Source organism: Martes martes (assembly GCF_963455335.1).
Source record: "Martes martes genome assembly, chromosome: 16".
Lineage (NCBI taxonomy): Eukaryota > Metazoa > Chordata > Mammalia > Carnivora > Mustelidae > Martes > Martes martes.
In genome coordinates, this window is record NC_137904.1 from 49,912,325 (window position 1) to 49,936,853 (window position 24,529).

At 35.9% G+C, this 24,529-nt stretch overlaps 1 protein-coding gene across 1 annotated transcript in view; it reads left to right on the forward strand.

Moving 5' to 3' along the window:
* TANC2 (tetratricopeptide repeat, ankyrin repeat and coiled-coil containing 2) overlaps window positions 1-24,529 on the forward strand; it is a 372,574-nt gene that overhangs the window by 53,276 nt on the left and 294,769 nt on the right. Inside the window, exon 2 of the mRNA XM_080825462.1 lies at window positions 3,401-3,494. Within this exon, the coding sequence (XP_080681588.1) occupies window positions 3,428-3,494 (67 nt within the window). The 5' untranslated portion in view covers window positions 3,401-3,427. The remainder of the gene's footprint in view (window positions 1-3,400; window positions 3,495-24,529) is intronic.

The following is a 24,529-nucleotide window of genomic DNA, read 5'->3' on the forward strand; positions in this document are numbered from 1 at the left end:
GTTTTTTTAAGGAAATTCTATAAAATTGGTATTGTTTGTACCTTAAATGTTTGGTAGACTTCACCAGTGAAATAATCTGGCCTGGTAGTTTTCTTTCTGGGAGGAGTTTTGATAAGTTCAATTTCTTTAATAGAAATAGGGCTGTTTCAAATTTTCTGCTCAATTTTGTGTCAGTTTTTTTAAGTTGTATTTTTCAAAGTTTGTTTTATGTAAAACAGTAAATTTTGTGTTTATTTAAAACAGCCTTTAGGGGCGCCTGGGTGGCTCAGTGGGTTAAAGCCTCTGCCTTTGGCTCAGGTCATGATCCCAGGGTCCTGGAATCGAGCCCCGCATCGGGCTCTCTGCTCAGCAGGGAGCTTGCTTTTCCCTCTCTCTGCCTGCCTCTCTGTCTACTTGTGATCTCTGTCTGTCAAATAAATAAATAAAATCTTTAAAAAAAAAAATAAAACAGCCTTTAATACCTGAAATGGTGCCCCCTATTCCTTTCTGATATTGGCAATTTCTCTCTCTCTCTCTCTCTCTCTTTTGATTAGCTTTGCTAGGGATTTATTAATTTTACTACTTTCCAGAAACCCAGTGGTTTTTTTAATTGATTTTATCTGTTTGGGATTTGTTTTCTATTTCATTCATTTCTACTCTTTTTCTTTCCTTTTGCTTTCTTTGATTTGTTGTTTGTTTTTGAACTATTTGAAATAGAAGCTTAGATACTGATTTCATCCTTCTCTTCTAATGCATTCCATCTTCTCTATATTTATTTATAAGCATTGTTTTAGTTTCATTCTCTATGTTTCCATCATTTATATTTTCATTATAATTTATTGCCGATACATTGAAATTTCCATTGTGATTTATGTACTTTTATTTTTAAAATTTTTAAAAAGATTTTATTTATTTATTTGACAGAGAGAGATCACAAGTAGACAGAAAGGCAGGCAGAGAGAGAGAGAGAGGGAGGCAGGCTCCCCGCTGAGCAGAGAGCCCGATGCGGGACTCGATCCCAGGACCCTGAGATCATGACCTGAGCCGAAGGCAGCGGCTTAACCCACTGAGCCACCCAGGTGCCCCTATGTACTTTTACTTTTTGACTCAGAAGTTATTTAGAAGTATGTCACTTAATTTTCAAGTAGTAGGGGAGTTTCTCAATTTTTAAAAATTGTTCATTTAGAGAATATGCTCTCAAAGACTTAAGTCCTTTGAAATTTATTGGAACTTGCTTTATGATGCAGACTGTGGTTCATTTTGGCAAATATTTTGTGTACAGGTTGTATATTCTTTTTATTTGGAAGAATGTACTATGTATATTAAGTCTTGTTAGTTAATCAGATAGTTCAAATCTGTGTCTTAGTAAAAAAGTTTTTTCATCTGCTTGATCTTGTAGCTATTGACAAGGGTGTGTTTGTCTCCCACGTGATTATGGGTTTTCCACATCCTCTATTAGTTTTGTATATTTTTGCTTTATATATTTTTAAGCTTTGTTATTGGATCCATTCATACTTAGAAGTAGGATATCTTTTTGTTGGTTTGACTTTTTAATTATTAGGCAATGTCTCTCTTTATCTTTAGTAGTGTTTATTGCCTTAAGTTGACTTTGGTATTGGCATAGCTTTGACAGCTTCCTTTTAATTGTTTTTTGGATGATAAGCTTTTTCGCATCATCTTCTATTTAATCTTTCTTTGAACATAAGTAGTCTTATAGTAGAGTTAAAATTTAACATGGTAACTATAATTTGAGTTTAAAGCTAACATCTTATTATTTGTTTTATATTATTGATGTGCACTATGCTTTTTTCTCTCACTTTTTACCTTCTTTGGTCTAATGAAATATTTTATTCTTTTTCTCACTTCAATTAACCTTTAATGGCTATTCTAGAAATTACTACATTAGTTTTGAGTTATTGCAGTCTGATGGAGATTATTACTTCTTCCATTTCCTGCATAATACAGATATCTCAAAAAGTTTTAATTCCATTTATCCCAGTCCTGACCTTTTTTTGGTTATTGTTGTCACACATTTTAAATCTACATATATTTTAAACTTAACAAGTTATTAATGTAATTATCTTTATGGTCATTGTTCATGTTTGCAAACATTTACCTTTTTTATGGCTCTTCCTTTTTGCATTTCCATGCTTTTTTTCTAGTATCATTTTCCTTCTGTTGGAAGAAATCCCTTTTTAGTATCTCTTTTACTGATAAATTCTTGTTATTTTTCTGAAATCACCTTTAATTCATTTTCATTTTCAAACATTTTAAAATTGTGATTGGATTTGACTGGCTTCTATTTTCTTTCAGAATTTCCAGGAAGTCATTCCATTCTCTTCTGCCATTCTTAATTTCTGTTGAGAGTTATTTCTGTTGATTGTTGCTTATTTAAATTTTTAATTTTTTTCTCTAGCTCTTTAAAGTTGTGACTTTATGTTAGGAAATTCTTCTTTGTTATTATTTCAAATATTGGTTCTTTCTTGTTTTCTCTTTCCTTTCTTCTGGGATTTCAACGATGCATATGGTAGAACCTTTCAGTGGATTCCATAGGCCTCTTATTCTCTTATGTTTTCAACCTTTATTTCTCAGTGCTTTGGTTTGGATATTTTTTGTTAACCTCCATTTTAGTTTATGTTTATTCTGTTCCATCTGCTGGAGGCACCAAGTATTAACAACACTTTTTGGAAATTTTGCTACGGAGAGTAACGATATTGGCAGTAATTGGACCATGTGGGAGCAAAGAGAGGGACTTGCTTATTTGTTTTTGGTTAGGAGATACTAGCATGTTTGTGTTATGATTGGAATGATTCAGTAGCGTGAAAAAAATTAAAGCTGTGTGAGAAGGAAAAAGTAGATGGTTTTTGGCTAAACGTCCTTGAAGAGGTGAAAGAGGACATAATCCAAAGCACAACTGGAAGAATTTTCCTTTGATAGAAGTGGGACATAAAGAGGATAGGCACTTGTTCACATATATCATTGGTCTTTGAGGTGGAATTCTGGCTCAGTCAGTGGAAAATATGCAACTGGTCTAAGTTTCTCGACTTATTAAATTTTGGATGTGTGTGTGTGTGTGTGTGTGTGTGTGTGTGTTGGCATGTGGGAAAATTGTCCAAGAAAAGGAGAGTCAAATGAAAGAAATTTATAGCTACCTAATTCTTTATTTTATTTCTTTGTACCCTTCATGATTCCTATCTTTATCTCTTCGGGCACTCAAAGTATTGTAGTATATTTTTGAAGAAACACTAAAATGTTTAATTAAGTTAATTTAATTAAATGTTTTTGTCATATTGTTAAAATTTCTGTACTATATATTTAAACATAATTTAATTCCAGATAGTGCATTTAAAATTAATTATTAATAGTATTTTGAGTAGAAAATCAAGTTTTCTAATGTATTTTCCCATATTTTCTTTTACAGCCTTGTGAGAAGTAGAATAGCACAACCATGTTTCGGAATAGTCTCAAGATGCTTCTTACTGGAGGGAAATCAAGTCGTAAAAACAGATCAAGTGGTAAGTGACTATTTTACACTTATTCTGTGTGATATTTTAGAAAGGGAAGTTCTTCTAGGGATCTGAATTGATGCTACAACTTTATATTTATTAAATGGTTTGTTTAATTTAGAAAAAAAGAAAGTTTATATTCCTCTAGGCTGCCATACTCTTAATTAAGAGGTTGGAACACTTGAATACTTACCAGGAGCAGTCAGATAAAAGAAAGATTGTGGAGGAAACATATTTACTTAAAATATATGACAGAGTAATTCTTCTGTATACTACTTATTAAAAACTTTCTAGACCAAAATTTACTTTATGAATTAACATGTGATATTATTTCAGTCCTAGGCACTCTTTGGGGAAAGAGACTGTAAAAATAGAAACTGTCCTCAGAGGGTTGTACAGAAAGTGAAATACAATGCAACTGATATAGAATTCTGCAGTCATTAAAATAAAGTTTATTAAGGTTGTATAAGGAATAAGGAAGTAATTCTTAGGCTTTTAAGGCTTTTAAGGTAAAAACAAACAAATTATATATATACTTTTTTGGAGAAATGTTGATGAGAGATGTACTAAATATTTGTTTTTTGCTAATGGGTTATAGATATTTATTATATTCTTTTAATCTTTTCATTTCCCAGTTTTTCTGCATTTTACAAGTTAATTTTCTTTTTTGACAGTTTTTGAGATTGACCTTATTTGATGAATGTTTTGGATGCACCTGAGGATAATGTGGATTCTGCAGTTATTGGGCACAGTGTAGTTAATGGTGGTATTCATGTATTTTAGATCCTTATTTATTTTAAAGAAATTATTTACTGAGATATGATTAAATCTTATACTGTGATTATTGAATTGTCTGTTTCTCTTTCTTGTTCCTAACGGTTTTTGCTTTAAATATTTGGAAGCTATTTTATTAGATACATTGTCATTTAGAATTGCTCTGTCTTCCTGGTGAATTTGACTATTTCACCATAATGAAATGCCTCTTTATTTCTAATAATGTCTTTTGTTTGAAAGCTGACTTTGTCTAATATTACTGTAGCTATCCTAACTTTCTCTTGATTAGTGTTTGCATAGTATGATTTGTTTTATTCTTTTACTTTTAGCATTTCTATATGGTTTTAATGTTAATAGGATATAGTTGAACTTTATTCTTTCAGACAAGTTTTTTCTCTTAAGGATGATGTTGGTTAATCCACATTAATTCAACCAATGATCTGTTTGGGTTTAAATATCACATATTTCAGTGTACTTTCTACTTGTTCTGACTGATGTTCTTTCTCCTTTCTTGGTTTATTTTATATTGATCAAAAACGTTTTTTAATTATTCCATATCTCTTCCCTTTGACTTGGAAGTTACATATTCTTGCAATTCTTTGTGTGATTACCTTAAAGATTCGAGTATCCAAGTTTAATGTCAATTGGTACTTTCACTTTCTTCTTGGACAATACAAGACCATTAGGTTCTTTTTACCTGTTTATGTTTTTTAAACTCCACAAGACATTATTATTGTTGTTTTATGTAGTCACCATTATTTAGGTTTACCTACATATTTGATCGTTATAATGATTTTCATTCCTTCCTTCATCCCTTACTTTCTTCTAGATGGGATAACCTTTTTATCTGGAGAAGACTCTCTTATCATTTCCTTTCTGTGGTAAATTTACTTTTCTTTATGTGAAAACGTCCTTATTTTGTCTTTATTTTTTGTAGGATATTTTTGCTGGCAGTAGAATTCTAGGTTGGCAGTTATCTTCCTTCAGCACTTTCAGGTATAGTTCATTGTCTTCACCACTTGAATTATTTCTGGTGAGAAGTCAGTTGTTAGTCTAATTGCTGCCTCTTTAAAGGTGATCTGTCTTTTTTCTCCTTTTTTTTTAGTTTTCTAGATTTACACTGATGTGCCTAGGAGTGGTTTTCTTTTTTCTTTTCTCCTTTTTTTTTTTTTATTATTATTAAAGTATGGTTGACATACAGTGTTATATTAGTTTCAGGTATACAACATACTCATTGCTCACCATGATAATTGTAATCACCATCTGTTGCCATACAACATTATTACAGTGTTACTGACCATATTCCCTATACTGTACTTTCCATCTCTGTGACTTATTTTATAACTGAAAGTATGTATCTCTTGATCTCCATTATCTTTTTTGCCCATCCCCCCAAACCCCTCCCTTTTGGCATCCACCAGTTGGTTCTCTGTATTTATGAATTTGTTTCTGTTTTTTTGGTTGATTGTTTTTTTTCTTTTAGATTCCACATATCAGTGAAAACAAATGTTGTTTGTCTTTGTCTGATTCATTTCACTTATACCCTGTTCTGTCTTTTTTTTTTTTTAAGATTTTTATTTATTTATTTGACACAGAGAGAGAACACAAGCAGGGGTAGTGGCAGAGGAAGAGGCTCCTCACTGAGCAGGGAGCCTGATGTGGAGCTCCATCCCGGGACCCCGGGATCATGACCTGAGCAGAAGGCAGACCCTTAACAACTGCACCACCCAGGCGATCCTTTTAGTGTGTATTTCTTAAGGACAGGGAAATTCTTTTACATAATCACAGTATAGTTATCAATCTCAAACAGTTTAACATCGATAGAATGCTTTCATCTAATCTACCATTTTCCAAATTTTGTCAGTTTACCCAGTAATTTCTTTTGTAGAACTTTCCCCCTTATTTCCAAGATCTAATCAGGATAAGGCACTGCATGACTTGTTGTGTCTTTTTACTCTCATTCAATTTGAAATAGTTTCTCTGCCTTTTGGACAGTTTTGAAGAATAAAAGCTCTCTGTCCTTTTGAAAATAAGCAGAATGCCCCTAATTTTGTGTTTGATATTTTTTTTTTAAATGATTAGATGCAGGGTATGTATCTCTGGTCTGAATGTTACTTAAATGTATTTTTTTTTCCCTTTGGGGCATCATAGCCAGAAACATACAATGACTCTGTCATTCATTAGTGATTTTGATGACCAAATCAAGGTATTCTCCATGTTTTTCTATTATATAGATACTGATTTTCCCCTTTCAACTGAAAAACAATTGGCAGATGGACACCATTTTATTTATGGTTTCCTATTCTTTGTCAGTATTCTCAATCTTGTCTCTTGCCTGGAGCCTGATGTGGGGCTTGATCCCAGGACTCTGGGATCATGACCTGAGCCAAAGGCGGATGCTTAGCCTACTGAGCCACTCAGGTACCTGTAGATTAAATTTAGATTTAAAGAGTTGCAAAGATAGTACAGACAATTCTCATATACCTCTTACCCACTTTTATCTGTTGTTACATCTTAATTATTATGGTCCATTTGTCTAAACTAAGAAACCAATGTTGGTACACTACTGTTTACTAAATTCCAGATTTTTATTTGGATTTCATTAGTTTTTCCATTCATGTCCTCATTCTGCTTCAGAACCCAATCCAGAGAACTACATTGCATTTAGTTATTTTGTCTCCCCAGATAGACTGAGTTTGGTAGAAGACAATAATTGACATCATTCCACTGGTCACTTTTTGATTACACACACACACACACACACACACACACACACACTAATATATGTCAGATATCCAAACTGCCTCCACATTTGACATTTAAAGAAATGGTTTGTCTAAGATTTGTTTTGTGGCCTAGAACCATGATTTTCTTAGACACCTTTAGCTGTTCACTTTTGACAGCAGCACCAGCATTTTCTCTCACTTTGACAACTTCATATAACTAATAGAAATCAGTTAAGCCGTAATAGGGTACAGTTGTGGATAGTCTTTGCCCTGAGTACTGGATAAGTAACTTATGCATATATACTATCCTTATTAAAGGTAGGCATTATATTTTCACTTTAGCAAAATTACAAATTATTATATGCGAGGCTTCTGAGTAATACTGCTCTAGTAGAGATATTGTTAAATTCATACATGTCAAGGTTCTACTGTATTATTAAAACTAATTCCTTTGATTTACTAGGTATTTAATTATGTCAATAATGATTTTGGGGGTCTTATTTTAGTATTTATGCTTCTCCATGGTTTTTCATGTAAAATGTTTATAATTTAGAGTAGTTATGTTAGAGTAGTTATAAAAATAGTGCTTTGTATTCTGTATGAAAAGAACCCTATTTGTAGAGAAGCAGTACTTTTCTTCAAATGTACTCCAAGGCAGGAAATTCTAGAGCAAGAATAAATTTTATAATTAAAAAAAAAAGTATGCTAATGGAATGACTTCATTAGTGTTTTCATCATTACTTTTTTCTTTAGTTAATGAATAATTGGGTGGACTTTATTCTTTATATTAACTTTTGTTCATAGCTTATATTTAGGATTAATAAGGTGAGATTTCTCATAGGCATAATTATTTGGGTATTAGGAAACCAACTTAGTATTAGTTTAAAAAGAATTTGTAATAAAGAGAAGTTGTTATAATTTGTCTTTTATTTTTTTAAAGATTTTATTTATTTGACAGAAAGAGATATAGCAAGAGAGGGAACACAAGCAAGGGGATTGGGAGAGGGAGAAGCAGGCTCCCTGGGAACCGGTTGTGGGACTCGATCCCAGGACCCTGTGATCACGACCAGAGCCGAAGGCAGATGCTTAATGACTGAGCCACCCAGGCACCCCATAATTTGTCTTTTAAATAGTTGATCTGAACTTTTGTGTAGGCCACTAGATAAATATTTCACAGAAATAGATTTTATATCATATAATAACATGAATTTTCTCAAGCAGTGTTTTCCCCCTAAGGACATGTGAATATCAGCTTTGAATTTTATAACTTAATTCATATTTTCCATGTAAAATTGTTCTTGATGCATATAGGACTAGGTGCTCCTAAGTTTTTATGAAAAAAAAAAATTGTATGACTCTCCTGAATTATGAGTTATAAAGGAAATATATATGTGTTTCTATGCTATTTAAAAGTTATATGTTTATATAGATCTTTTCTTAACTTTATTTTAACCTTATTACTTAAAATCATTCAAGTAATTAGTAAAAGTTAAAATATGCTTCTTTGATATATGTAAATGCTATTACTTAGTATCACTGTAATGGTAAACCATCATTCAAGTATGAGCAGGAAAAATAACTGCTAATTTCAGATATTCAAGGACTCAGAAAGTATAGTACCCCAAGTATAACAAAGCTATGGGGAGAAAAAAACTTGAGGGTGTCTCCCAGCAAAGTAAAAAAAAAAAAAAAAAAAAAGAGGGCAGGAGTATAGAAAGAAAAGTAAGACAAAGTAAGTGAGTAAAGCTTATAGTTAAATACAAATAATCACCAGCGGTGCCTGGGTGGCTCAGTTGGTTAGAGTCTGCCTTTGGCTCAGGTCATGATCTCTGGGTCCTGGGATGGAGACCCACATTAGGCTCCCTGCTTAGCAGGGAGTCTCCTTCTCCCTCTCTCTCTGCTCCCCAACCCCCACTCGTGTGTGCTCTCTCTCTCTCTCTCAAATAAATAAATAAAATATTTAACTATATTAAGTAAACTAATTTTGTAACTGCTAATTTTTAAACTACTAATTTCATAACTCATATATGTTAATTTCTTTTTCTTTTTTCCTTCCTTCCTTTTTTTTTTTTTTGCCTAGTCGAGTGTCCAGTACTTTTTTGCCTTAAATCTATCTGGATTTTTGTATTTAAGGTGTATCTCTTGTAAATGTCATGTATTTTTGTCTTGTTGTTAAGTTCAATTTGATTTTCTATTTCTAAATGGTATAATTAGTCCATTTACATTGACTGTATAACTTGATATGATTTGGTTTAAGTCTCTTATCTTTGTTTTACATTCCATATGTTCCTTGTTCTTTTTTTCCCTGCTTCCTGTCTTTTAAAAATTTATCAAATTTTTTTTTATATTCTATCCATTTTCTTAGCCTTTTTGCTATACCTTCTTGGAATTTTGTTAAAGAGATTACACAGGGATTACAGCCTGCATTTTTAACTTTTTATGGTTTAACTTGAATTTTTATTTTACTACTTTCTTAGCACTGTAATGACCTTATGATATTTAATTCTACTTATATCCTACTCTGTTGTCTTATATTTTACTTCTTTTTTTAATTTTTAAAAGATTTTTATTTATTTGGTAGAGACACAGCGAGAGGAAGGAACACAAGCAGGGGGAGTGGGAGAGGGAGAAGCAGACTCCCCACTGAGCAGGGAGCTCGATGCGGGGCTCGATCCCAGGACCCTGAGATCATAACCTGAGCTGAAGGCAGACGCTTAATGACTGAGCCACCCAGGCGCTCCTTATATTTTACTTCTGTGGCATATATTTCATAATATGTTATACTACTGTTGCTTTAAGCAGTCAGTATCTTCAAGACATTTTCTAAAATGTCTTTTATATTTACCCATATATTTATCTCTTCTAGTATACTTCCTTCCTTCTTACAAAATGACATTTTAGGGGTGCCTGGGTGGCTCATTCGGTTAAGTGTCTGCCTTTGGCTCAGGTCATGATCCCAGGGTTCTGGTATCAAGCCCCACATGGGGCTCTCTGCTCCATGGGGAGTCTCCTTCTTCTTCTCCCTCTGCCTGCTGTTCCCACTGCTTGTGTTCTCTCTTTCTTTCTCTCTCTCTCTTTCTGTCAGATAAATAAATAAAATCTTAAAAAAAGAAAAATGGTGTTCTATGTGGGATTCTTCTTCACCCTGAAGAATTTCCTTTGCTTTTCTTTAAGTGTAGGTCTGCTAGCAGTGAATTATCTCAGTTCTTGTTTTCCCATGATGTTTTTACTTTACCTTCATTTTTGAAGGATATTTTCCTTAGGTGTGAAATTTTAGATTGGTAATTTTTTTCTTTCAACACTTTAAAGATGTTTTCTATTATCTTTTGACTCTTATTGTTTCTGGTGGAAGGTTAGCCTCACTTGTGTTGTTTCTCTCCCCCCCCGCCCCCCAAAATTGGCATGTAATGTGACCTAATTTGGTCTGTTTGCTTTAAATTTTTTTTTCTTCATTTTGGCTTTTATCACTGGGATATGATATTGCCTAGGCATATGACTTTCATTCTGTTACCTTTTTTAGGTTTTGGAGAGCTTTAGTTTATGTGTTGATGTCTCATCAATTGTAGAAAACCTTAGCCATTATTTCTCAAAGTATTTCTTCTATTTTTTTTTTTCATCTGTGTTTTGGAACCTTAGTTTGTATATATTAGATTCTTTGATATTATGTACATGGAACTGTGTAATTTTTGTTTTTTGGACTTTTTTTTATTGTTGGTTAATTTATGTTCGCCTGTCTTCATGTTTACTGATACTTTCTTCTGCTTTGTCCAGTCAGCCGTTAAGCCCAGTTAGTTAATTCTAACTTAGCAGTTTTCAGTTATAGAATGTTCATATGGTTCTTTTATTTTTTTATTTTTATTTATTTTTATTTTAAAAAGATTTTATTTACTTATGTGACAAGGAGAGAGAGAGCACAAGCAGAGGGAGAGGGAGAAGCAGACTCTGCTGAGCTGGGAGCCTGATGTGGGGCTTGATCCCCGGACTCTGGGATCATGACCTGAGCCGAAGTCAGATGCCTAACTGACTGAGCCACTCAGGCACCCCCATATGGTTCTTTTAAAGATAATTACATTTCTCTATTGAAATTTTCAACCCATTTTTTTGTTTTTATTTTTTTATTTTCTTTTTTTTTAAAGATTTTATTTATTTATTTGTCAGAGAGAGAGTACACACAAGCAGGCAGAGAGGCAGGCAGAGGCAGCGAGAGAAGCAGGCTCCCTGCTGAGCAAGGAGCCCGATGTGGGACTCGATCCCAGGACCCTGGGATCATGACCTGAGCCGAAGGCAGCGGCTCAACCAACTGAGCCACCCAGGCGTCCCGATTTTTTGTTTTTATTTTTAACATCTTTTTTCTTAGCATATATAATAGCTAAAAATAATAGCTTAATAGCTGACGTCTTTGCTAAGACACGTAGGTCATATATGCATTGGCTTCCATTAATTATTATTATTTTTTAAATATTTTATTTATTTATTTGTCAGAGAGAGAGGAGAGGGAACAGGCAGGCGGAGGCAGAGGGAGAAACAGGCTTCCCGCTGAGCAAGGAGCCCGATGCGGGACTCGATCCCAGGGTGCTGGGATCATGACCCGAGTCGCTTAACTGACTGAGCCACCCAGGCATCCCTTCCATTAATTATTTTGCCAGTTGATTATGGATCATGTTTTCCCGCTTCTTCACACATCTCAACATTTTTCTTTTGTTTATCAGACATTTTGTTTACAAGAACTGTAGTGTCTAGAGTAAATAATTTTCTCAAGAAAGGGAAAGCCTTTACTTATATAAGGCATCTGTGATGAGAGTCTGACCTTTTGGATTTCATGGACTGTTGAAGTGGATAAGGGATAGGTTAGAATTCAGCTTGTTTCAATTCACATGTATTCCATATGTCTAGGGTCAGATCTCTTTGTCCGTGTCAATCCTTACCCTTTAGCAGGACTCTGGCTAATTCCATCCAATCATGAGATTGTCATCAACTTTATTGTCAGTCTTCTAGTCCTCCATATTGTTGCCACCATGAACTTAGTAGAAATCCTGTGTGGAGAATCAGTGAGCATGGAGACCTAGTTTTGAATATAGGATCCCTCCATCTTCTATATTAGGAGCTGGTAAAGTGTGGCCTACAGGCTAAGTCTGGCCTACCACCTATTTTTGTAAATAAAATTTTATTGGGACATAGCCATACTCACTTGTTTATGTTTTGTTTATTTCTGCTTTTATGTTATAAGAACAGAATTCTGTAGTTACAACAGCGACTAATAAGTTTAATATTGGGGGGTACCTGGGTGGCTCAGTTGTTAAGCGTCTGCCTTTGGCCCAGGTCATGATCCCAGGGTCCTGGGATCGAGCCCTGCATTGGGGTCCCTGCTCTGTGGGAAGCCTGCTTCTCCCTCTCCTACTCCCCCTGCTTGTGTTCCCTCCCTCATTCTCTCTCTCTCAAATAAATAAATAAATAAAATCTTTAAAATAAACATATAAATAAAATGTTTAATATTGGGGTGCCTGTGTGGCTCAGTCAGTTTGGCATCTGACTCTTGATTTTGGCTCAGATCATGAACTCAGGGTTGTGAGATTGAGCCCTGTGTGGGGTTCCTTGCTCAGGGCAGCACAGAGTCTGCTTGGGATTCTCTTTCTCCCTCTCCCTCAACCTCTCCCCCTGCTCATGCATGTGTGCTCTCTCTCTAAATGAATACATAAATAAAGTCTTAAAAAAATGGACTTCAGGGGTACTTGGGAAATGCAGTTGGTTAAGTGTCCAACTCTTAATTTCAGCTCAGGTAGTGATCTCAGGATTATGAGATTGAGTCCTGTATCAGGTGCCATTCTCTGTGCGGTGTCTGCTTGATTTTCTCTTTCCATCTGCCCCTCCTGCTCTTGCTCTTTCTCTTTCTCTAAAATAAATAAATAAATCTTTAAAAAAATAAAATAGACTTTATTTTTTAGATCACTTTTAGGTTCATGGCAAAATGAGGGGAAAATACAGAGATTTCCCATATACCTCTGCCACCACATATGCATGTAGTACTCACTTGCCTTTCCTCTCAGTCTCCTCAGTGGTCTTCCTTTTCATCCCCTACTGTGTTCATACTCCATCCAATTATCATTTCTGTCCTGAGAATAGATATTATTTTTTGAGATATTTTACTTTGCTTGGTTTGGGTTGTTGTCAGTCTTTCTTGATAAGTGTAAGCCCTACAAGTTTACTGACTGACTGATTTCCAGCATCTAGAATATGCCTAGAAATTAGTAGATCTATAAATATTTGTTGAATGCATGAACAAACAAATATATTGTTTTCTGTGATTCACTATCATCTGCCCTCACTTTCATCCTACTGCCATGTTAATTTTCTCAGCTAAAAAGTTATTAGCTTGGCAGTACCTGACCTCATCTAACTTCTCAAGCCTTATTCCCTCTAATTCTTATTAAGAAACTTTCTACTTTATCTAAATCAGACTTCTTAATCCTTTATATTATTAATGTTTTACCCCTTTGATCATGACATTCACTCTATCTGGAATAAACTTGCCACTTGCTTTAAAGTTACCTCTTTAATCCTACCTAATCAGTCATTAAAGTCCAGCTTATATCTCATTTTGGTTCACAATTATCAGCCTTTTGCCTCATGTGCTATAGTGCTTATTGCCTGTATTCCTAATATGTAACTTCTGTTGTTTATGAACATTATAGAAATGTTTTCCTAATATAGTTAGGTTAACTATCTTATGAGTAAGGGATGTACACTTTTTTCTGTCCTCCCATCAGTTCAGACTGTCACTGAATTTACATTTATATATCCGTATTTCATTGAAAGTGAGTATAAGAGGTCAAGTAAAGTTACTGGCTTTGTTGGCTAGCTCTAACCTTACCTTTGCTTATCTTCTGTTTCACAAAGGCGGATGAATTTAACGTATATTATTCATTTAATCTGTATAGCAAATACCATGTCATTTTACAGATGAGAGAAAAAAGACTTGCTCAAGATAAAAAGACTTTCTCAAGTGTCCACAGCTAGTAGACAGCCATAGTAGAAACTTGAATTTTCACTTTTCATATATTGCTGTCACTGAATAAATGAGACAGTTAGTAATGGAATTAAGTCTAAACTGAGATCTGAAAACTATCTTTTCTTTGAAGTAACAAGTTGGATGTTAAGGGATTTTAAATTGCCAAGGATTATGTCACAGCAACAAGTAGGCCAGAGTTTAGTGGCTTCTTGTGGTAGTTGAGAGAGATTTTTTTTAAGTTGTGTGCATTTTTGCTCTTCGATTTTTTTCCCTTATTTTTCATGGAAATATTAAAAATGGGTACCAATCATTTGCTGTGAGTTGACTTGTCATTTTCTTATATGTTTATTATTTGAAAAATTGCCTTAGGGGCGCCTGGGTGGCTCAGTGGGTTGAGCCACTGCTTTCGGCTCAGGTCATGATCTCAGGGTCCTGGGATCGAGCCTCGCATCAGGCTCCTTGCTCGGTGGGGAGCCTGCTTCTCTCTCTGCCTCTGCCTGCCTCTCTGCCTGCTTGTGCTCTCTGTCAAATAAATAAATAAAATCTTTTAAAAAAAATTGCCTTAAATGTAAACTAATATTAACATCTCTCCATGGCTTTCCTGATTATTTTATTATTATTATTATTATTTTTTAAGAATTTATTTGTTTATTTGACAGAGAGAGATCACAAGTAGGCAGAGAGGCAGGCGGAGAGAGAGAGGAGGAAGCAGGCTCCCCGCTGAGCAGAGAGCCCCATGAGGGGCTGAGATCATGACCTGAGCCGAAGGCAGAGGCTAACGCACTGAGCCACCCAGGCGCCCCTATTATTTTTGTTTTTTTAGAGAGAGAGAGAGAGAGAGAGTGAGTAGGGGGTGGAGGGGTAAAAGGAGAGGGGGAGAGAATCTTGAGCTAGTTCCATGCTCAGCATGTCACAACCCTGACATCATGACCTGAGCTGAAATCAATTGTCAGATGCTTAACCAACTGAGCCACCTAGGGTACCCCTGCCATTCCTGATTATTAAATGTACAGTAATACAGTTGAGGTTAATTAAAAATAATTTTTTTCATGCAGCAGAATATTGATCTCAATAATTTTTCTGCCCATACACTCCTGCAATATTTACTAAAAATATTAGGGATTCTCAACTAGAGTGGCAAATATAAAGATGAGAATTGGGCAAGTTAAGTTAGATAATGCTTCCCTTCCAGATGTGGATATTTTCTCCTCTGTTCTTGCTGGCTTAAGGTAGAGTATTTGGGCATAGTCAAGTGGGGAGAAAGAATTGACAGAATGGAATGACAAATAGTGAAGGCCATAGTGAGAAATTATAGCAAGGAGTTGCCCCCTACCCTTTCTTTACGTCCCTCTTATTATTTTGCATGTACAGCCCTTTTATATTCTGTCTCTATTGTAATTATCACTATTTATCTTATTGTATATCTTGTTACTCTGTTTTATTATCTCTCTTTCCTACTGGAAAGCAAGTTTCATGACAAGTTCATTCTCTTTTCCACGGCTGTATCCTTAGCACAGCCCCAGCACCTAGTAAGCGCTTAGTGGTACTTGTTTTATGCATGAATTACATTTGTAGGAAAATATCTCTGGGATCAGTGCATAAAATGGACTGTAGTGAGGGGATACTAGTTAAGAGATGATGAAATGAGTAAAGAAGTGACAGTATGACCAATGAGGTTACACAAGGCAGACATTTTTGAGGTAAAATAGAAAGGACTTGGTTACTAGAATATCTGGGAAAGGAAAAGAATGAACAGAAATAGTTTGTTCTGAAATTTCTGGTGGGAGAGACTAGCTAACTAGTGACGTTGAATGATTTTGGACCCGTATTATGTGTACAGTGATCATATATTAAACAAATAACAATCCAGAGAGAAGCTTTTACCTTTGCATAGAATTTTTTTTCAATTTTAATAAATTATTTATTTATTTGTTTATTTAAATTTCTTTTCAGTGTAACAGAATTCATTGTTTATGCACCACACCCAGTGCTCCATGCAATACGTGTCCTCTGTAATACCCACCACCAGGCTCACCCAACCTCCCCCCCCCACCCCTTCAAAACCCTCAGATTGTTTTTCAGAGTCCATAGTCTCTCATGGTTCATCTCCCCCTCCAGTTTCCCTCAACTAATAGAATTTTGCTTTTAAATATAATTTATTTAACTCTATGGTTTATTTCCATTCTTCTGGGTTCCTTTGTAGTCTACCCTTATTTGAGCTTTGGAATTATGCTTCCCCTGGGCTTTAGGACAAATTAATGTTACAAGCCCTTTTAGCCCTGCACTACAATTACATAGGCCAAAAATTCATTTCGAAGGTTGTCTGTTTTCACAGTTTTCTGTTTCCATTCTTGTTGCTGAAGAAGGAAGCCAGAGAAATCTATGTAGGGTTTTTGCTATCAGCAGAAGTCCTTTTGTGACTCATTCTTTCCAATTTAAGGGATGTTGTTTTCATTCTTGTAATTAGTTTGTGCCTATCCTCCAGGTGCCCATTCTTTGCCTATTGCACAAGGTGCTTGAAATTTAAAATACTGATTGAAGTTCCTCTGAAAGCTGTCTTCAGTTATTAATCCAATCATATATTTTAAACAACAATTTTTTAAAAGATTAAATCATTTAAACTGGTTTAATTTAGACACTCTTCCTGTATATCAGTTACTTTAAAAAGCCAAGTATATTTCAGATAATGCCACTTACAATCCTACATTCACAAATCAGAATGTGCAATGAAGAAAAATAAATATTTAGGAAATAGATTCTAATTTTTGATTTAAAAAGATATTTAAGTAGTGTTAAAACATAAAATTTTCTTTTTAATGCTTTTTTTCATATAGTATACTTTGATATTTGGTAATGCTTTCACCAAGTTAAAATGGTAAATTATTTTAACACTGTCAGATTTTTCATCTAAATCGATCTAGTTTTTTGTTTTCTTAGAAAACTTTAAATATTTCATATAAAATGCTCTAGATTATAGATGTGTGCTTTTGCAAGTTTGTGATATTCAGTACTATCTCATGGTTTCCTCATATGTAATATAATCATGCTTATTTGTGATATGTGGCAGATTTTTTGGAGGGGGGTGGAGGGGCAGACAGAGAGGGTGAGAAGGCTTGTTAAACAGGCTCCACACCCAGCGCACAGCCAGCCGCATGGCTCAATCCCACCATCCCCACTATCATGACCTGAGCTGAAACCAAGATTCTAATGCTTAACTGACTGAGCCACCCAGGTACCCCTGCATGGCAGTTTTAATAAAAATACATACATGTACTCATGATAGTAAAACGTTAATGATAGATCCATGAAATGAATGAGATGCTAAAGAGAGAAACTATCTTTTAAAAGTTGCTGTGGGGTGGCTTTCATAAACTCTTGTCCTCAAGGATCTTTGGAGTATGGTTCTGTGAATGGGGAACATCTTTACTACAAGTTGTATGTCTTTAAAGAAACTCAGTTTTGGTGCCTGGGTCGCTCAGTCAGGTAAGTGTTGAACTCTTGGTTTTGGCTCAGGTCGTGATCTGGGGGTCATGGAATTGACCCCAGTGTTGGGCTTCATGGTCAGTGCAGAGTCTGCTTGAGAATCTTTCCCTCTTTCTCTCTCCGTTAGCCCCTCCTCCCACTTGTGTGTGGGTGCACGTGTATGTGTTTCTTTCTCTCTCAAATAAGTGAATAATAAAAGAAACCCAGTAACCAAAAATTTAACATTATAAATGTGTTCTGCAACCTCCCCTTCCCATTTTCATAAATTTCTTATATTCAGGTTTTATTTGACTTCCTGGAGAAAATAGGTTAACTTAATTTTTTCCAGATTCAGAGTGTTCTAAGAGTCATGATTTTTTTTTTTTTAAGAGTTTATTTATTTATGAGAGAGAGAGAGAGAGAGATGGCAAGAGTGATAGCATGGGGGGTGGGCAGGAGCAGAGGGAGAAGGAGAACCCGGCTCCCTACTGAGCAGGGGGCCCATCGCGGAGCTTCATCCCAGGACCCCGAGTTCACAACCCGAGCCTAAGGCAGACATGCTTAACTGACTTAGCCTCCCCGCCAACCCCGAGAGCCATGATTTTCTTTCATTCATCCCTAAGTATCTTCCATCAAAAGAACTGGTTCTTTAAAAAAGTTTCATAAGGATCTTTTATGTCTCACCAAGATATAAAGTAAGCTAGTCATGTTTTTAAATTAAAGATTAACGAGCTGGGTTTGATTTTGTTTTGTTTCTTCCTAAACCACCCTTAATCTTTTAATAAGTTGAAGGAATAAGTAACATTGAAAATGTTATCTTTACTATTAGAACGACTGAAATTCTTGCATAGTAGCTCCATGGTTCTAGCAATTTTCAGATGGAATGTCTTCGTAAAATTATTTCTTGTAATTAATAGGATGTATCAGTAAATAATAGGATATGGCAGATATGATAAAGATATCACTATAACACTAATTCTATTTCTATAACAAAAGAGTTTTACTGTCCTCAGATAGTAAACCTATGTCTATGGTATTGAAATGTCCTTTCTGTATGTATTGTCAGGGAACAAAAATTCCTGTTTCCATCAAGATCCTTCTTCTAGACTAAAAATCAAATTGACATGAGACAGATTAACAGGAGAAAATCAAATTTAGTAAACTAAGTATTGAAAATCCATATAGACATGGAGATTCCAAAGAGAGGCATCATAAGGTATATATGTCTTTCTGAACTAAGGAGGAGGGGAAAGGGTCCTGGGCTTCAAGGGGAAGGAATACCCTTCATAGGAAGATGAAAAAGAGTAAATGTTTAGTAAACAAATGTTTGCTGGGCCACTCAGACAAAATGGGACATGGAGGACTTGGATCAAACAGGTCTTGTCAGGTTCCTCCCAGTATACCATACTTAGTTTATACAATAATGTAGTTATCTATGGGGATAACTCTGTTCCTATAGTAGATTCTCTAAATTCTTTTTAGGCAGTTGAAGTGAGATAAAGCACTTTTCCTGAATTTGCTGGGTTTTGATTGCTTTCTAACTCAAAATGGTCTTTATGCTAAGGTGGCTCATTTTGAGGCAGCCTGCCCTTGGCTATTACAGTATATAAAGATACAAAACTGGGGGAAAAAACTTTGTTCATCTGCATTACAATAGACTCAGATTCAGCCTATATTTATTGAATATTTATTATGTGCCTTGCACTATATTAAATACTTTAACCAAAATTATAGTCATGTATTAGTCTACATTAACTTGAATTACATGTAAAAATTTGAAAATTGTGGGATGATTTGCTCACTAAAGATTTTATTTTAAGGGGGTGCCTGGGTGGCTCAGTGGGTTAAGCCTCTGCCTTCGGCTCAGGTCATGATCACAGGGTCCTGAGATCGAGCCTCACATCGGGCTCTCAGCTCAGTGGAGAACTCGCTTCCTCCTCTCTCTCTGCCTGCCTCTCTGCCTACTTGTGATCTCTCTCTCTGTCAAATGAATAGATAAAATCTTTAAAAAAAAAAGATTTTTATTTTAGGGAACTTACCATTTTGATTAGGAAAGAACTTGGTGTAAATATCATTTATGGTTATTGTAAAGCATTTAGGTAGTAGTCTGTGTTCAGATCAAGAATGTTATTGGGAACAGAGCTATCTCTTAGACATTTTATGTTCTTGGTCCCGTTTGTCACGTGGCATGAATTTTCTGAAAAAAGCCATATTATTTCATCTTATATTTTGTAACTTAGTGACCCTTTAGAGTAATGCTATTCAGTAGAACTTTCTGTGATGATGGATATATTTTATAAGTCTGCATCCAGAATTGTAATGGAAAGAACTTAGGACTGCCCCCCAAGTATGGTTAATTAAACCACAAAGGGTTTTTTTAGTGCTTATTCTGTATCAAGCATTGTGATACATGCTGGGGATAGTTCCTGTTCTCTGAGATCTTAAAGTTTAATATAGGAGAGAGATTCCTAGCCTAACAGTGATAATACAGTTGGGGGATAGGAAGGAGAGGAGAATGCAAGTTGAACACTGAAAGATAAGTATGAGTGAGGGCACACTGGGAAGGTAACATTTGCTGGTAGATGAAGATAGGAGACCATATGGTACATTCTGGCATGTGTAAGAATTCTCTATTCCTGGAACCTAGGGTGAGTTAGAAAGTTGCCAAAAAGAATGGACAGTTAATCACTCATCAGTCAGTGAAGTGTCTTGTGTGCCATACTGAAGTTTGAATTATAGCTTTAAAGCCACAAGGGAGCCATTGAAAGGTTTTAAGTAACTGATGAGTAAAAAAAGATTTTAGCATCTAAACTCAGTACCTCTGCCCCCATTTATTTATTTATTTATTTATTAAAGATTTTATTTATTTATTTGACAGAGAGAGAGATCACAAGCAGGCAGGGAGGCAGGCAGAGAGAGGAGGAAGCAGGCTCTCCGCAGAGCACAGAGCCCAACGTGGGGCTCGATCCCAAGACGCTGGGATCATGACTTGAGCTGAAGGCAGAGGCTTTAACCCACTGAGCCACCCAGGCGCCTCCCATTTTTTTTTTTTTTTTTAAGATTTTATTTATTTATTTGGCAGAGAGAGATCACAAGCAGGCAGGGAGGCAGGCAGAGAGAGGAGGAAGCAGGCTCCCCGCTGAGCAGAGAGCCCGATGCAGGGCTCGATCCTAGGACCCTGAGATCATGACCTGAGCCGAAGGCAGAGGCTTAATCCACTGAGCCACACAGGCGCCCCCCTCTGCCCCAAACTTTTTAAGTTTCAAATTTCTAGAGGAAATGAGAATTTTCTGTTAAAATTTACCTTTGATTAGGTCCTGTATAATCTTTTCCCTAGTCAGTTTTATTTGCTGTTGTAGCAGTTAGAATAGTTAGAATTACCAAAGATCCAATTTAGAATGACTGAGATATGAAGGGAATTTATAATTTCATATAGTAGAGAATTCTGGAGGTGTTGTGATTATAGAGAAGTTAATTCTGAGGCTCAACAACATCACGAAGGACTCAATTTATTTCAGTCTCTCTGCTCTGCCATTTTCAGCATATTGGTCATTGTTTTCCAGTTTGTCTGTACATAGCTGCAAGAGAATTACCACACCTTCAACATGTATATTTACACACATTGTTCAGAGACTGGTAGAACAACTGGCCTTCTTGAGTCCATTTTTAAGATTGAGGAAAAGTTTCTTGAAATCCATCTCTCTCCCACCCCCATTTGGTTCACATCCTGTTGACCAAAGAAAAGCATGTAACTTTCTTAAACCAATTAATGAAATTGCAATTGTTGTTACTAAGATTCATTTACTAATTAAGGTTCACTCCCGAAGGCTAGGGAAGAGAACCAACCTTAAAAAACCTAAAATAAAATCAGCGTTCTGTTAGTGTGAAAGAAGGGATTGGATGGGCAACCAGTGGAACCTGCCACTTTGGTTTACTAATCTAACTGTGGGGTTTTTTGGTTTATTTTTAAAATTAGTATTTTTTTCCTTACCAAGAATTACAACAGCCTGTGTTTGCCCCTAAATAGGAAAGACAGGAGGACCTCCTTATTGTTAGGGTCCGTGATCAAAGGAGCAAGACTGATACAAAGTGAAGGTCAAGCAAAGCTTTATTTCGGGGGAGCATGGAGAATCAAACCAACCGGTCGGGGCCGCCTCTTGCAGAGAGAGCAACCCCTCCCCAGCCTTATAGACTAACTTTTATCGGGCAAAGGCCATGTGGTTGAGCCTGGCCACACACAGGTGGCCAATGAGATTTTTAACACACAGAGAAAGTTGCATAGTCATGCTAGGTCACACACGGGTGGCCAGTTGAATTTCAATTTACCCTACAGTAGATATTTGAACTAGCCTATCACCTTGGTCAGAATTGGCGCCCAAAAGGCGGGGCCCACATTCTTTGGTAGTTAGGGAGATAGTATGTGCACTTTACTGATTGGACGCCTCCACCTGGCCTGACACATACTGGTATCTGGGCTCTGTTATCAGAAGCTGGTTGGCCATATTTTACTGGTTTCCCAGACTTGTTTCTAAGTAAGTTCCTCTGGGCGGGGGTAGGGGGTGGGCAGGGTCAATCTGAGTTCACTGCATAAACAACAAAATGGCTGTTCTACTGAGATGGGGTCGCTCTGGCTAAGTAGGCCCTTACACTTATGTTTGTCAATAATGTGTATACTTTGCTGTGAAGTTTGCAGGTGAAATAGAGCTATAGTGGCATAAGTCAGTCTCTTTGAGTCTTACCTACTTTGAAGACCTATCTTCTTTAAAGACTTGGTTTCTGACCTGCAAACCTGAAGACTGGGCTCTGAACCATAGGATTTTTCTGTATGAGAGGCCTTGCCTGGGAAACAAACCAGATGATCATGCTAGAAGATAGATTTCTATATTGTTCTGATCAGTGTAATTTTTTTCTGGTTTATAGAGTATGAGAACATGGGAGATTAGCTCTTACTAATTCTTTTCTCCTGAATATATATTTTTAATTATGTGAATCCTTTCTGTGTTTTTTGTTATGGTGCCAGATTTTTCAACTCACATATTTGGAACAGATTTGTCTGCTTTTTTGCCGTCACTTCCCATCCTAACCACAAAAGACTTGGCTGCTTTTGAATATTTGGTGGGAGAAAAACAATATTGCAGGAAAATTTATTTTTTCAAAATAATGCCTAGCTGTACTTTTTTGCCCTAAAATTTTACTTCATGCCTCGTTCTGTTACCTCTGATATTATTCATGCCCTAGTTAGTGCAGTCATTTCTTTACTCAGAATATTGTGTTACCTTGTGGCTATTCTTTGTTCCCATCTTAAAGAATGATGGCCAGACTAGTAATAAATCTCATTTCTGTTAACCTTCCAATTACTTTATATTCTGAGGCTGAAGTACTGTTAGATACTCTTTAGATACTTCTCTCTTCACCTCCTCTCTGTGTTCTATCTTTTCATCCCTGATTATATTGTGAGCACCTACTATATGGGTCAGGTGAAATACTGAGGCATATAGTTTACTTAGGGATATAAGACATAGTCTCTACCAGATTATACTCTATGGTATACATAAACCATTAGTATTAAAATATAGTGTGAACAGTATTAAGATAAAGTTCTGCCAGGATACTATTGCAGTACAGAGGAAGAACTGCATCTCAGACTTGAGGAGGATGGAACAATTTGTGGAGGAGGTGGTGACTATCATCATTTTAGGCAGAGGATACAGAAATTATAAAGGCTGAAGTTATGAGGGAGCTTGATAAATTTAGAAAATTACATACAGGTAGTTTGGTACTTTGGTTGGCTTTCATTTCTTACATCTGCTTCTTTCTGCATGTCTATTTCATTTTTTTTTTTTCTGATCTAAAACATTAGTTTCCTCTACTATTTGGTTCAAATAGTAGAACACTGCTACTAACAACATTTGAGTTATACATCTTATAGTTCAGGTGCCCAGAGGTGGACACCAACTCAGTCGTTTTGTTTTCAAATCTGTATGCCCATGGGTAGGTTAACTCTGACCTAATTTAGTTCTGGTATCCACCCCTGGACAAATCAGTTTGTGCTCTGGAGTAGGGTTTGGGTAAGGTTTGTCATCATGTCAGCTTGGGTTAGGTAACTTATCTTAGTGGAAATCAACTACAGCAGAGAGAGAGAGTAAAGTAGTAGATGAAATGAAAATTAGTGAAGGGCAGTTCCCAGAAAGAGGTGTGTATATGAAGGTGGGTGGGGCAGAACACATGTCATTTTTAGAAGCAGTGGCAGCATTGTGAGAGATTGAGATTGAGAGGTGAGAGATTGTGAGGGCCTGAAATAAGAGGGTGGCAGTGGAGATGAGTAGATACAATGGAAGAGTCAACTGGACTTGACTGAGTCTTGGCTTAAATGAAGGAGATACCATCATTTTTTAATTTTTTTATTTTATTTATTCGCTCAACAAAACTATTTGGTGAGTGCTTGCTCCAGTTAGAGGTACTAGAGATATAGCAGTGCTGTAGATCAGGTTATGGTCCTAGTTATGTAGTAACTGCAAAACTTATGGGCATTAAGGAGGGCATAAGATGTAATGAGCACTAGGTATTCTATGTAACTAATGAATCCTTGAACACTACATCAAAAACTAATGATGTACTATATGTTGGCTAATTGAATTTAAATAAAAATACTTATTCAAGGTTCATACTCATGTTTCTGGCTTAGATGATTGGGTGAATGGTGGGTTTTGTTCACTTGAAGTTTGAGGGCGTATATAATGAATTCATTTTGGAGATATTAAATTTGGACCGATAATGGTATATTTAAGAGAAGTTAGATATATAGGTTAGGGGTTTAGGATAGGGCAGTAAGAGGTCTAGAATTGGGAGTCACAATCACATGGTAGTGGCTGAAGTTTTAAAAACTAACCAAAAGGTAATATTTACTTAGCGTGTATCTCTAGTTCTGTGAATTTTTTAAAAATTTATTTGAGAGAGAGAGAGCACAAGCAGGGAGAGGGGCCGAGGAAGAGGGAGAATGAGAGAGAAAATCTCAAGGAGACTGCAGTGAGTGCAAGCCTGACACAAGCCTCAATCTCAAGACCCTGAGACCATGA